This window comes from Ursus americanus, chromosome 2 (assembly GCF_024610735.1).
Source record: "Ursus americanus isolate L20-20 chromosome 2, mUrsAme1.1.p, whole genome shotgun sequence".
In the NCBI taxonomy this organism is placed as follows: domain Eukaryota; kingdom Metazoa; phylum Chordata; class Mammalia; order Carnivora; family Ursidae; genus Ursus; species Ursus americanus.
This window is the reverse complement of record NC_142128.1, coordinates 55,687,933-55,703,869: the sequence shown is the minus strand read 5'-3', so window position 1 is coordinate 55,703,869 and position 15,937 is coordinate 55,687,933. Positions and strand designations below refer to the sequence as shown.

The window sequence follows — 15,937 nt, the reverse complement described above, 5'->3', positions numbered from 1 at the left end:
CGTAGGAGAGAGGGAAAAAGGGTCCAGATGTACATGACACATGGTAGAAGTGAAAGTCATGCCGCGGTGTAAGAGGAGAGAGGGACTGGGTGTGAGAAGCCTGCACCAAGAACAATAATGTTCACCTATACCCTGGGAATGATGAAGAAGGACATTTCAGGTGGAAGAAACAGCTTGAGGGAAGTTGGGAGCACTCTGAAGGGAGCTCCTGTACCATGGAGTCACCTAAATCTGCTGGGCTTGAAGGCGACATGATTTAAATCTGACATCTTCCCTTAGCAAGTTACTTTTATAGATCTGACCCTCAGTTTCTTCGTCTATTAAATGATCATACTTCCATGATTGCTTTGTGGGTAAATTCAGGTAAGGTTTTAAAGCATCTAGCACATCACTGGAACTTTATCTTTATTCCTGCTTTCCCTCCTTAATCCACCCCCCTCATCCCAGCATCTTGCCTTATTTTTTGCAATCTTAAGGTTTGTCATTATTGCCCACCATCAGTTAAGTAAGGCAGAACGGTGAGTCACGATGGAGCAGAGCAGTTTTTTATTTATTTAACCTTAACTTGCTTGAATTATGTCACTTAAATATATTCTATTTGACTCTAGATGATAGATGATATATATGTATGTACACACAGATACACACACACACACACACTTAATTTTTCAAAAGGCAGAAACAAACTCTGTAGGGACTTAAGTAAATGGACAAATACTAAAAATTTAATAGAGGGCAGAACTATTTTGGAGACGATCTTAAACTTTACAGTGTTTTTCACTCAGCTTAGCCAACCCTGAGAACCACTATTTTGGAGGAACTCAGTAGGACCAAGATGGGACTTGAAAATTGGTATTTTCAATAACCTTGAAGGTTATTATTTCCAGGACGATGGTCATTTAGGCGCAACACCAGGCTGTGGGAGACTGCAGTCTCCAGACCCAGACCCAAGATCAGGAAAGGTTTACTTTAAGCTCCTTCTCAGAATAATGCTGTGAGGTCTCATTGCGGTAAGACAGGTTTCTTCCTCTTTTCCGCCTCCAAGTATAGCACCATTCATTCTTTGCATTTAATGAAAGCCTGCATTCATACTTTTAAGAAAGAAAATGGGGCTCATTGACAATTAACTGCATATACCATAAAAGGACACATAGGTTATTTCCCTGTTCTGGATTTTCTACATGTTTACTTTAAAATAGCATACATCTTCATTTGAAGTTAGACTTTACAATTTTTTAAACTACTAACTTTGAACAGATCCAAAGTGTGCCTTTAATTACCTTGTAACTAACCAGCCCATAGTATGATGAAATTAATTGATATTGGGTTAAGGAGGGGGCTGACATCAGAATGAAACAAATCTGCATTTTCCACAGCTTTCCACTATCCCTACTAAGGCATGGACAGGTGGCTCAGGTTCTGTTACCTGTGAAGGAGAACGTGTTTACACTTCCCGTGTGAACAGTCTCCTCAGCAGATGAGCACATTTCTTCTATTGATTCCTTGCCTGTGGAATTGTGAGGGCCTCTGATCACAGTGCAAACGTGGCTGGTGAAGTCGAAGTCACACCTGCCGCAATATGCTGTGGCTTCCAGAGCAGCTGGGCAGAGTGTCCCGCACTCTGTGATTTCCTGAGTGGTAGAGGTGGGGAGAAGATTTAAGAATTACATTTGGACAGGGGCACCTGAGTGCCTCAGCTGGTTGAGCATCAGACTCTTGGTTTCGGCTCAGATCATGATCTCGTGGGTCATGATCTTGTGGGTCCCAATCTCATGGGTTGTGGGATCCAGACCTGCGTGGGGCCCTGCACTCAGCAGGGAGTCTGTTTGAGATTCTCTCCCTCTGCCCCTTCCCCCAACGCACGCGTGCTCTCTTTCTCTCTCTAAAATAAATAAATAAATCTTTTTAAAAATTACATTTAAGGTTCCTGGGTGGCTCAGTTGGTTGGGCGACTTCCTTTCGGCTCAGGTCACGATCCTGGAGTCCCAGGATCGAGTCCCGCATCAGTATCCCTGCTCAGCATTGAGTCTGCTTCTCCCTCTGACCCTCCCCCCCATGCTCTCTCTCTCTCTCTCATTCTCTCTCTCTCTCAAATAAATAAAATCCTTAAAATTTTTTTTAAAAATTAAAAATTACATTTAGATGTATGTGGGGCAGGTTTTTACAAGATGCAAATGAAATTTTCTTCCACTTAGCTCATGAATAAATGTCTCAAGATTTATGAAAAGAAATGAAGGGGCGCCTGGGTGGCACAGTGGTTGGGCGTCTGCCTTCGGCTCAGGGCGTGATCCCGGCGTTCTGGGATCGAGCCCCACATCAGGCTCCTCCGCTATGAGCCTGCTTCTTCCTCTCCCACTCCCTCTGCTTGTGTTCCCTCTCTCGCTGGCTGTCTCTATCTCTGTGGAATAAATAAATAAAATCTTAAAAAAAAAAAAAGAAAGAAATGAAGGCAGCGTGTATACCAGAAAGAGCAGCTTTGGTGTGGATGACACAGCTTTAGATTCAGAGTCCAGTTTTGCCACTTGCTACTTTTGTGCAAGTCACACTCTCAGAGCCTCAACTTCTTCCGTGAGAAAACGGAAATTGCATTTACCATGCAGGTTTGTTATGTGAATCAAAAGAGACAACACCTGTACACACCTTACATTTAGATACGCTATAAATAAGAGCAGGAATCATTCTTTTATTATTGTTACTTTGACACTTTCCTAATGAAGCTTTAGAGAAAATAATGTGATATTTGAGAATCTGCACTTTTGTGCTGTGGGGCAACCTGGACTGCTAAGAAGTATTCCTTGTCCAAGTTTTAGAAAATCTAAATATTTCATGAGCTCTCATTATAGTTATTATTATTTACATTTGTAAGCCTTTCCTCTGATGAATCTCTGGACTTTTTATAGTTATTGGTAAGTACTAGTGTGTTCTAATCTCAGGAAGTGAAATACTTCATCATCCCAGATCACAGGAGATACAAATAAAGCAACCTTTGTAATGCAAAACCTTCCTGCATCTTTCCTTTACATAGGTGGTGTTATTTATTTATTTATTTATTTATTTATTTATTTATTTATTTAAGAGAGAGAGAGCATGAGCAGGGGAAGGTGCAGGGGTAGGAGGAGGAGGAGGAGGGGAAAGAATCTCAGGTGGACTCTGTGCTGAGCAGGAGCCTGGCACAGGGCTCAATCTCACAACCGTGAGATGATGACCTGAGCCAAAACCAAGAGTTGGACATTCAACTGCCTGAGACATCCAGGCGCCCCAGGTGGCATAATATATTTAAAATAATTTTTTGCTATTTAAACCTGATCTACATCCAATCTCTCTTACCTCATATAGGTTAAATTATTCTCCCTAAGGTTGTCAAAACAAAGCTGCTTCAGAAAACTAGGGTTGGATTTCCATGTGAATATAGTGAATTGAACACCATTTCCTCTTCAAGCCCAACCAAATGACAGGAAAGGAATACAGAAAGTCCAAGGAAACAGGAAGGGAACTAATACCCACAAGACAGCTGAAACATTTTTGGAAGCTGGGAAGTAGATGAATGTGGCAGAGACAATACCATGTGCCCAGTAACCTCCATTTTGTTTTTTTCTCCCTAGGAATACTAGATTTGCAAGTCTGGCTCAGTAGGAAAAGCCACATGACCAGAAATGTCCATGTGTTTACTCTACAGAAAGGATGTATTGTGCATCCAGGTGAGACCCATACATGTATAATCATCTACTCTCTCCTCTTTTCCATTGCAATCTGAGGGCCATGTGTGAAGCCCCACAAGATGGAAGGGGATTGGGCTCCTGAGACATTCCTTGGAGGAGAGCTGCCTAACTCACATTGGATTGCAATGTGAAAAAATTTTTTAACTTTTTCTCTATCGACCCATTCCATACGTGAGTGCATTTGTTTTTATTTCGGCATAGTTTAGCATGCCCTAGCTAAACCATAAATTAGAAATTTGAAGAAAACTAAAATAGTGCCAAACAAACAAATGAGACAATTCAAGGAATAAAGCAAACAAACAATAAAAAAAAACCACAATGAAATTAGTATTTCCAGAATGACAAAAAACATATCCCATGAATGGAAAAAGTGTGGATGCCATATAAATAACAGGCAGCAAAAAAGAAAGAGCCCTGCAAAATTAAAGAAAAAAAAAACCTATAAAATATGGGAGTTAAAAAATCAATCAATCAATAGAAAGGTTGGAAGATGACGCTAAGGCAAAATCTGTATTGAAAAAGATGAAGAGTTAATTAATCAATAGTCAAGAAATTTAAAAAAAGACTGAAAGATTGGTTTAGGAAGTCTAACACCAAACTAATAGGTAAAAACAGAGATTTTAAAAAGAGAACAAATTATCAAAGAAATAATAAAATAACATTCCCTAGAACCAAAGCTCATGAGACTTCACACTGAAAAAGTCCACAAAAAGTGCATCATCATGAATAATAATATAATCCACAAAGAGGCATGTTGTCATGAAATTTAATTTTTAAAATTTTTTAAATGAAATTTTAGAAAAACAGAATAAAAAGAATGTCTTAAAAACTTTCATAGGAAAAACAACATGGGTACCTAGGAAGAAAGAGGAATCAGAAGAGCAATGAAAGTTTAAAAATGCAGACATGATGTCAAAATCCTCAGTGGAAATAATTTTTAACCTTGCATTGTATACCTAGTCAAGCTATCAATCCAGTGGGAGGCTAGAAAAATGATCATTTCAAATGTCAAGCTCTCAAAAAATTTACCTTTTACACACCTATACCCAAAGTGATATTTCTCCAAAAAAAAAGGCAATAAAGCAAGAATAGGGGACCCTTGGATGGAGAACACAGGGACACCAACATAGGAGAGAAGTAAAAGGAATTCCCAAACCCACAGTTACAGAAGACTTGCAGGGGAGAAATCCCACAGGGGTCTAGTCCTGATGGGAGAAGGAGACAGAATTCTCCAGGAAAGAGGTTTTCAGGAAACAAAACACAGTCTATAGATGGAACTTTACCTGTAACACACTGCTTGATTCAGCATTCAGAAATATTGTCCTTATCATAATAATTTAAATATGAATATTCAATATGACTGTTAACTGGCCTTCATAAAGCCAAGTTAAGCCAATTTAAAAGATCATGGATATATCCTGAACATTGTCCTTGCATAATGGAAGCTATATCTTCCTGGAACCAAAATGAGATACTTGGGAAACAAATGTGAGTGAGCAGTACTGTCATTTTTGAAATGAACAGGTTTTCTATCTTTATTTTTCAAATATGAGTGCCCCTTTAAGAGTTTTCTACAGAGATCCTTCTTAACTAGTCTTTTTAAAGACCCGTCCTCATGGAGAGCCTGGGTGGCTCAGTTGGTTAAGCATCTGCCTCCGCTCAGGTTACGATCTCAATCTCGATGGAGCCCCGCCTTGGGCTCCCGGCTCAGTGGGTAGTCTGCTTCTACCTCTCCCTCTGCCCCTTCCCTCCCTGCTTGTGCTCTCTATTCTCTCTCTCTCAAATAAATAAACAAAATCTTAAAAAAAAAGAGACATGTCCTTGCAACATCACCATCTTTTTAAGACTGTGTATTTCAGAAAAATTTCCCAGTCCAAACTTCTGAAAACATTGGACTGGAATAAATGTAAACTTTAGGAGCATAGTATTGGATAGATTTCTTTCATAGAATTGGCTATTTAACATTGTGTACAGGTCTGACCAATTTCTAAAAAAAATTTATAGATGAGAAACTATTTTTGATGGATATTTTATATGATTTTTCACTTCATAAAGTACTTATTCACTTTAACAACTTCATGAATTGTCTTAATATTAATTGTTGCAAAGTGCTTGCTGGAACCCTAACAATCTCAAGATTGTTACATCCCACATATATCGTGTCTACACAGTGACTGTATAGACGTCCGTTGGCAAGAGCCCTTCCATCTTCTATGACCCAAACACCCATTTGCAGCCATCTCCTAATGGTGGATGGCTACAGAACAAGGTAGGGTGTCTGGTTTTTCAATGTCCACAATCCGTTCCTTAAGATGGTAGGTTTCTGGAGTCCTGGGTCAAGTGTAACGCTAACAAAACATGACTTGTCTATCTGTAAAGCACCTAAACATCCAAATAAATGGTACACTCAAAGGTCTATTCACTTTTATGGTCTGCAAGCATTTGCTGATCTTCCACTGTCTCAAGGAATAGGCTACAAGCATGAGTGAATTTGCTGGATCTAAAGTCTATCAAAGGGAAGTGCTGGATTATGATTAGGGGCCCAGAGCGAAGCAGGCAGAGTTTCTCTCCGTTTCCATCCTCAGCACCCATGGACCTAAAACGGCACGACGCAGAGGTCCCAGATGACAAGGGCTGGCTCTTTCGGCACACAGACTTTCAGCCCCGCACTAATCTGAAGTGCTGGGTAAAGCTTCCTGAGAACAGCTAATCATTATTAATTCCTTTAGAATTCATTGCAATAACATCAATCACGGCGAACTCATTTGGTATTAATATGGATGTAATGTGAAAATGAATAATGCACACAGGAGTTTTTATATTCCTATTTTAGAAAAATAGTTATGAACAATGTATTTCTCTTTCCATTGTCAAATCAGCACCTCTGAGAGGTTTTCTATCAATTACCTTCATCATCATTCCAGTTGAAATCTTGTCAGAGCAAACATATTTCAAAGGATTATATCCAAGTGCATTACAGCATTTCTGGCTCTTTGGAATAAGTTCAGTCTCACAGCATTTTACTGGCACTGGGTCATTCTTTTTAACATGTGCTTTAGACTCTCCACTGGAAGCTGCGCAGCATATGGTATCTGACATATTCACATAATCCTGCCCACAACAGAACATCCCTGCAACAATAAAATGTTATATATGAATATGAAATAAAAAAAAGGAAGAAAACGGAGACTGCTATAAAGTTTGGTATAAAAATGTCAGACCCGGGCAGTTGCTGAAATGGTACAATACCTAAGGTAGCATTTTCCTACCAAGGTGATTTAAATGTGCAGTGAGGGGTCCTTCTTACCAAGAGCACTCGACACTAATTAGGTAAAGAACACAAGAGGAAGTGTTCCAAAATCATTCAGTGGGGCCAGACTTCTCCCAAGCTCCATTAAAAAAAAAAAATAGCCCTGATTTCCGTCGTGAGAATTACCTGCCCATTTTGCGATGATAACATCGTGTTGCAGAAAAAGGGACAAAGTGCAGGGGATCAGAGGAAAGCTCTAGAAATTTGCAAGGGAGAAAAGGTCACCAAGGCATACTGGGATAAGAGCCTAGACAGAGAGGTGAGGTAGGACCATCCTGGCATTGGAGACGCTGCGGTAGGAGTCTTGTAAGTTTTCGCCTGGCTTTAGGGTGCACACACTGGCTTCTTGTGAATCCAGCAGCAGCGGTAACCATTCTTTCTTCATGAGATAGATTTGTTCAAACCAGCTGAGCTTGCTCACTGATCATGTGAGCAATCTGGCCACTATTTTTTGAGCAGCACCATGTTCTAGACCCATCGCTGGACGTGGATAAGAGGTTGGAGGCAGCGGCAGAAAGACCTTGTAAGAAGGAGCATTGATCATCACTTGTTGAGGAAAGACACATGTGTCTTTCATACCAAATAGCCTCTATTCTCACACCAAATTCAGTTTAGCTGCCACATCATCTAGATCTTGCCAGAGAAGAGATACAGAAGAAATTTAGACATAAAAGCCTAAATAAATAAACAAGACTCCAGAGTCAGATTAAGGCAGAAATTAAGGTGCCTATATCCCATGTCACAGTGCTGTTATATCAGAATTTATATCCAGTGATAAAGCAGCACAGTGTGATGAATGATTTATTTTAATTAGAATTTTGTTTATTTATTATTAGTCCTGACTGATAACATAAAGAACCTCAACTTCAAAGTGCCCTGGGGGCCTGAATTGTTTGTTCTGGTCCTGTACAAACACCTGCAGTATGAAAGACACTCCTAATAATAGACCAGTGAGTTTTAAGTGCTTTTAATTTAAAAAAAAATATTGAAAGTAGACACTGGCTTGGTACACACCTTAAGAAAGGTGTTTAGCCACACATGACTCCAAAGAACTCTCTCACTGATCTTTCCATTTTAAAAAAATATCTCCCAATATTTTAAGATGATATACATTGATCATAATGGAGTTTCAGCATGCCATCTAAATGTGGTAACTGTTCAAAGTAATTGGTTTAAAAGTGAACTGTTTCCTTTGGTGCTTTATTAGTAATTTTCATTGTTTTAACATTTCCAGGAAAATTTTTTTTCACATAAATACACACAGCAGAGGTATCATTGTAATCTGAGTTTTGATTATGATAAAATGGTAAAAATGATGTGTTATACACACATGTACACACAAACAATAAAAGAAAAATCTACAGTTTCAAGCTTTGTATTGTTTCGACAATTTTTTTCCTGCTGCTTTCTGATCAGACATTTATATACAACCTTGGGTTTTTTACTGTCATTTTTTTCTCTAACAGTTTTCTTAAAATAATTCATGTTTCAATTTTAAAGAGCAATCTGAAAACTGAAAACTGGCCCTTTAGGGAGCAGAATACATTCTCCCCCTCTACTCCCAAGTTGCTTGATGGTTTCGCCATGCTTTAAGTATAAAATAAAAATGCAGACATTGACCTAATTCAAAACTCCTAATCAGTCATCTGATCGCTCTGAGGGACTTTTGACAGGTCAACTAAAATTTTGATAATGAACTGTTTTTACACTAGGAAAAAAAAAAAAGCCTGCTTTCTTTCACAAAGAACTTCATCTTTGTTTCACTGAATTAAAATTTTCAGCCAAGATTCCACTCTCATAACAAGAAGTGACTCCCTTTCTAGTTTCTTTGGTAAACCATTACTTCTTTAATTATTATCAACCTTGTTCCAGTGTGATAAATTGCTAATTACTTAATACCCTAATCAGCGTTCATTCTTTGCACAGATAAACTGTGACAGTGCCATTAATTTAAATAGTAATTTCACGTAATGGCCAGAACGGCACACCAGACTTTTATGCAGCATTTTCTGAAGACTGCATCCATCACTGCAATATTCTGACATAAAGATGTCTGACGTGCACTAACTCACTTAGGGAGAGCAGATGTTGCAGAGCAGAGTTTGGTAGTAATTCCCATAGTGCATCACTTCAGCATGAATGAGCTGCAAATTCAGAGACAGACAATCTTCTGAAACTGCATTGCAATAACTTTTGACCCCCGCCTAATTTATCACATGTAGCACTTGACTTTTGAACTTTGACATGTAGAATGCACAATTTTAAATATGCCAAAAGAAAAACAAAACAGGTCGTGTATTGTTCATGGATCGATCTATTCTTCCAGAGGTTGTTCCTTAAATTTGTACAAAGGTGAAGATTCTCTTTGGACAGATGTTACCAAAGCGGTACAGTACACATAGAGCTATTAGACATTTATTTTTGATATCAAACTGCATATTTTTTTTTCCTCCCAAGCAGCATATATTTCCAACAGATAGCTTCCATTTTTTGGATACAATTGAGAAAAGAGTGAAGGAAAGAATCTTTTACTCACAACACTGTGAATAGTTTCAATATATTACTAATACTCATTTAGTGGCCATGGCTGACAAGGAAAGCATTTATAAACATATAGTCCTGATGAATTTCTAAATTGTTAATTCTGTAAAACAGGTGTTCCATTTTTCTAGGAAAAAAGACCAAGAATTATGAATCATGCTTTTGAGATAAAAACAGTAAAGTAGTAAAGAATGAAGTTTAGAACATGACAAATTACTGTGCGACTCTGGAACTGATCATGGGGACCACATTTTAAGCCAAGGGACTATATTTTAGGCCTGTAAGATTGAAAAAAAGTTTTCTGATTAGTCATTCTTAGGACAAGCTTATAAAATTGGTGGCAGAATATGAAAGAAAAGAAATGCATGCTTGTCTCTCCACCAGTAGATGGCCCCGTGGCTACCACCACAAAACTAACAAAGGGTAGAGCAAAAATGCCCCCCAAATCATTGAGATGCATTTTTTTCTACATTACACCTTTCAAAAATTCATTATGTCATAAGGAAATCTTCCCGGAAAAATATTATTTAGTACAGCTCTTTCACAATGGATTTCTGTGCTGTATTTCCCTCTTCACAAAGTTTCCAGTTCCTATCTTCTCTAACAAATAGCGGTAGTCATTCGTTCTGCCAAAGTCTGACTCCAGGACATGGAAACTCAGTATTCTATTACAAAGCAGTTTCAACCCAGAGTTTCCTGTCCGAGGCTGCCTGGACAGCATTTATAACAGAGATCGAGCAATGCATTCCAAAGGTATGTCATGATCAGTTACTCACGGCTAACAGAAAATTCTGGTCTCTTTGAATGATATGGAGACTTTAATGTTCATCTCTTAATACTAAAAGATATAATCAAGTCCAATCCATGATTAATGGCATAAATGATAAAACCATACAAGCAAACACTAAGAATAAAAAGAGTAATAAAGAGGTTTAAAATACATCCAAAGAAAATGGTTAAGAATACATATCCACTGCAATGACGAGCATGACTTTCATCCCGAGATACCTGTATAACACTCCTACACAACTCATCTGCCCAGAGAGAGCAGTAAAAACATAAACGCTACCCCAGCACTTCTGTTCCAACAGCATCTGTTAATTCACTCCATTTATAAAATACATATTGACAAAGACAACTGAACTGGGACCAGGGAGATTTGATTTGGTGTGAGAAAGTCAATTCAATGTGATTTTGTTAAAGGGCTCCTGCAGGCAAATAAAAGAGTTTAAGTAATAAAGTACATAAAGAGATGTTTTACGAGCCAGCCCGGTCTTATGGCAGGCACACAATGCCAGGCAGTGAGAGAGGCCAGGCTTAGGAATAATATTATGAGATCCAAACCTTCGTGTAGCAGGTATGGTGTTGCTAGGTTGAGGAGAAAAAGGGCCATATGGATATTCTGGAAGGTCATTGAGGTCACAGTCATTAGGGGCGACAGGAGGGAGCAGCAGCAGAGAAAGGAAAAAGACAGGTGGAATGTGTCTATTTTCACTGAAACCTGCAGGAAGGTCAAGAGAATAAAAAGAGATTTTTTTTTCCTTTTTAGAAGTATCATTCCTTCCGTCCACCATGATTACCAGCCTTGGCAGAACTGCAGAATGTGGTGAGAAACTCTAGAGCAGATCTTGAGTCACAGGAGCTAAGTAATGTTGTAATTTGCTTAAGAAATATTTGACAAGCGTGGAAAATCACAGTGAAGTCAATAAGAAGTTATGTTGGGGCCCACAGATGGACTTCAGGGGTGTATGAAATTGCAGGCAAATTTCTGTGTATATTCTATGTACTGGTATTTGCAGTGAGGCTTTGTAACTTTCGAAAGATTCTTAAGGGAGCGTATGGCCCCCGAAAGATTAGGAACCATTGTCCCAGTGGACAGTTACCTCTGCTTCATTTCTTAAAACGGGTACATTTCACTTTTTGGCAGTAGTGTTCTGACTTATTTTTCCTTTTTTTTTACATTCATTTTGCCACCAAAATCTAATTTATCACCTTACGTCACAGTTCTTATCATCACATTGACCCTTCCTTGATTACTGAATAATGGTCAGATGCTTTTGCCTACTCAGACATAGCTCCCTCTATCTCCTTGCACACGGTGGATCCCTCCAACAAACCGAACTGCTCACTACTACTTGGACATGCTTCACAGATGCCAATTTCACACTTTAGCTCAAGCTATGCCCTTAAGCTGAAATGTCCTTCTTCCATCTACACATCTCAAAATCCTACCCATTATTTGAGGTTCCAATCCAATGGTTTAGCTTTTTCTATCACTTTGGCTGGAGTGATCTCTCAGTCTTAGGAATATACTTGTGTTCATCCCTCTTTTATGGACTGTGTTTAACTTTATAGGTAATTTCCTCCTTGACTAGGTTATAAGTCCTTAAGGATAAAAATGGAATCTTAGCCATTTTTATAATGGCAAAGCACCAAGAATAGTGTATTGAGGATAGCCACTATACAATACATTTTAATCAAATGAAGGAGTATGGCAATTGACTAAAAAAAAGCAACAAATGAACAGAGATGCTAAAATGAGACATTTTTGCTGTTATGTTAAAACTCTGACTCATTATGGTATGCAGGGGGTAATGCTTTTGCATCCCCCTGAACTGGCATCCATTGTTCTGTCTATAAGGGATATATTTTTAGGTACTCATCTAAAAGAGGATATACTCAACTGGTTAATGATAGCACAGGATAACTAACTAAGTACCATGATTTTCTAGTACTCATGATTACCATGCCTTAAAGCAGTGATTCACAAAGTTTGGTCTTAGGACCCCCTTAATTTTTACAAATAATTGAGGACTCCAAATAGCTTTTGTTTATGTGGGTTATATCTGTGGATAAATATTGGGTTAGAGCCTAAAACAAAAATTTTGAAATATGTATTTATTAATTCATTTAAAATGGTAAATATATATCATGTTAACATAAATATTTATGAAAAATAAATGCATTTTCCAAACTGAGAAAAGTAAGTGAGAAGAATGACATTGTTTTGTATTTTTGCAAGCCTCTCTAATGTCTGGCTTTCTAGAAGGAATTAACTTCTCATACCCGCTTCTGCATTCAATTGTTGCAACGTCACATGCCATGCAAACTGAAAAACTCCACTGTATATTCATGAGAATGAGATTTAAAAAGGCATATAATAGGTTAGTATTATTATGAAAATCATTTTGATCTCACAGACCACCTGCAAATGTCTTTCTAAGACTCTTAGAAGCCCCAGGTCATTCTTTAAAAGTCACTGTCTCAGGACTTAACCCTCATATGTGGTACCCTGTCTTCTAACTTTGGCATACATTAGGTGTGCAGTCAAAGGGCAGGGTTTATAATGCCTCTTTTTTTCCAGTCTTCCAGAAAATGTTTGCTGCTTGGTAGTTTATTATACTGGCCCTGCTCAGTAGACCTGACAAACATTGATATGGCTTGGGTTGGAGAGTATCCAATGCTTCTCCAACTATTAGAACGATCAAAGAAGTTAAGAGCATGGACTCTGTCACCATTTGGTTGGAGTCAGAATCCCTTCTTAGCCACAGTGGCAAGAATTCACAGACAAATCTCCCAGCCTCCCTTGCATTTAGGTGTCGACAGATAGCTGAGTTGTAGTCAGTGAAATGTTAATTTAAATATTTGCTTTTCCTAGACCTAGCAAATAAAAAGCTCACACATACGTTATTCCATGCTCCTTTCCCCTTCTGGCTGCAGAAATGGATACACCCCAGGCGACTGTAGAATCTGGCAGTCCAACAGGTAGCTCATAACTAGGAAAGAGAGCTGACCTACAGATAGGTTCATATCTCCATGTTATTATATAAGAAAAAGTAAACCCCCTTTACAAATTTGGGGGTTCATTTATAATAGCAATTAATGTTACCTGAAGTAATGCAGCCACTTGCTAGCTATGTGATCTGGGGACAGTGTCTCACTTTTGTGAGAAGTGCATCTGTTTCCTCATCTCGAAAATTGAGAGAAGATTAGTACTTACCTTATAGGGTTGTTGTGAGGTTTAAGTGCGTTATAAATGTGTTGATGTGTATGAAGTACATAGAACTCTGCTTCACAAATAGTGAACATAGAATATTGTTTACTTTTTAGCATAGTTGTATCTTGTCTCCTGACCATCGTGTATATCTTTCAGTCAATAAGCAGTGTCTAGGAGACCCTTGACCAGGCTGGATTCCCTGACTAGACTTCAGTTATCTTAGAACTCTAACTTCTTAAGGCTACAATTCATGGGGAAATTTTCTGAAAGGACTATGTGTCTACACTGGACTCTGGTGTATCATATAATTTAATGCATCATTCATTTTCGAAGACCTTGGCAAGTTAGTTTTTGTTTTTGTTTCTTGGTTTTACCTGGCAAAGTCGACTTTCTTTTTACCTTATACTGAATGAAGATCCAGGTATCCTGTGCCATGTACTGGAGGTAATCCTTAAATTTTGGGTGTTAATGGTAGTATCCTAATTGAAACCTAATTCTGTTGTCTATAGGACAACTATCCATCACCACTATTTTCTGGACAGTTGATGCAGATCAACAAAAGACAGTGGACTATCAAATGTTTTGACAGTATACATACTAAAATCTTCCTCTAAATTTGTCCTACCAGGTTGGATTAAAAAAGAATGCATACATGGATATAGTGTGGATCCAGATGGGTGATTTATAACTTCATAGAATAGTAAATGCCTTGGAAACACACCTGATGGTTGTCGAAAGAAAAAATGAAAAACTAGAAATCAGGTATTTTTTGGCTCAAAGAAGGAGACAAATATTTTCCATACTGGGACTACTGAAATTTGGTTGTGAATAATATAATTAATCACCTCTTACTTATTTAAGGGCTATGAAAATACTGAGAGTCTAGGATTCTTGTTAAGGCACAAGATTCAGGCACCCCTAGCATTAATACTTTTATAATTGTTTTCATTGATTAGTTTTGTTCTTGAAGTGTTCTTCTTAGCAGTTTTCATCAGAACTTTACATAGAGGAGAATATGTACAAAAATATGGTATTTAACAATAACACTAAAATAATTTAAATAATTATTACTGATGTTATGGGTAATACTTTGATGGCTTTTTAAAAAAGAAGAAATTATAGAAAAACAATAGGGAATTCATAGTTCATCTGCATCAAGATATAATGATGTCCTGAAATCATGCTCGGAGAGGGGCCGGAGTTCCAACACTTGCTAGATACATGAGCAAATTTACCCTGAAGCTGATGAAGCTTGAGTTTCAGGGCCCTTTACTTACATGAGCCCCTTCCGAGGTAGGCACCATTACATATTTTTTATAAAACTAGCAATGTATAATATTTAACTACAATTTGTTATAGCTTCTGTCTCTTGCCCCTTTAACTTGCCTTCTGTCTTATGTGTTCTTGTATTGATTAAAATAGGAGAGTGACCATGTTCATTTTTAAAATCTAACTAAGAGGAAGTTGATTTGGGAAAATATTTAGTTTGGGTTAAGTAGCTATGTTTATATGACTTCTGTCACTTCTATAAAAAAGTCATTAAGACTTGAACAGGCCATTTTAACTGCAATTTGGGAAGATAAGGGATATGAGAAATTACAGACTCCTAATTTGGATGCATGTAAATGGAAGCTTTAAAGAAAGAGAAAGATCAGAAAAAATTAATGGAATATGAAACAAAAGCTGTAAAACTGGACAACAGAATCAACTGAAATATTCTGACATCTAGAAAAGAATTATAACAAAATAAATTTTAGATCATAACAAAGGTAGTAAACTATTAAAAGGAAATGATGGATCTAAGATTGAAGCATAAATTATTACAAATTATGAAGAGAGGTAACTCATAAATACATTGGAAAAATTTATACTTTTGCTGATGTACAGATAAAATAGTGACATCATGATAACATACAACTCAAAATCAATTATATAATAAGGATACCCATGAAAAACTGGTTAATGATGTTGTCAATTCAACAAATATTTAAGACAAGTTACTGCAAATCACCTTAAGACAAGAAAATTTAAAATGCTCTTAAATCTTAGAAAGATCCTTAGTAGATATTTCTCCAAATTTTACGATAATACTAAACATTTACATAATATTACAATGATAAGTTTTGAAGCTTAAAGCCACTTTTCTAAACTTGAAATAACTAAAAATGTTTTGATTAATCATGTGACAGGAAAGAATGAATTATCTTTCTAGAGGTAAATGGTACAAAGCCATTGTCCCATGAAGAGGTGATCAAGGATATAAGTTAAACGTGTCAGGGGGAGAAAAGAGGGATGTCAGAAGTTATAGAATCCAAACATACTATTTTTATGTTTGTGGGATTTGCTAGATTTCCTTTTTTCGATTTGTAA

The 15,937-nt window shown here is 37.5% G+C and overlaps 1 protein-coding gene across 1 annotated transcript in view; it reads right to left on the bottom strand.

Annotated features, from left to right (window-relative positions):
* The window catches only part of USH2A (usherin), a 676,006-nt gene that overhangs the window by 148,666 nt on the left and 511,403 nt on the right, over window positions 1–15,937 (bottom strand). The window contains exons 50-51 of the mRNA XM_045809720.2: window positions 6,627–6,850; window positions 1,427–1,631 (exon numbers count right to left, since the gene is read on the bottom strand). Coding sequence (XP_045665676.2) covers window positions 1,427–1,631; window positions 6,627–6,850 — 429 coding nt within the window. The remainder of the gene's footprint in view (window positions 1–1,426; window positions 1,632–6,626; window positions 6,851–15,937) is intronic.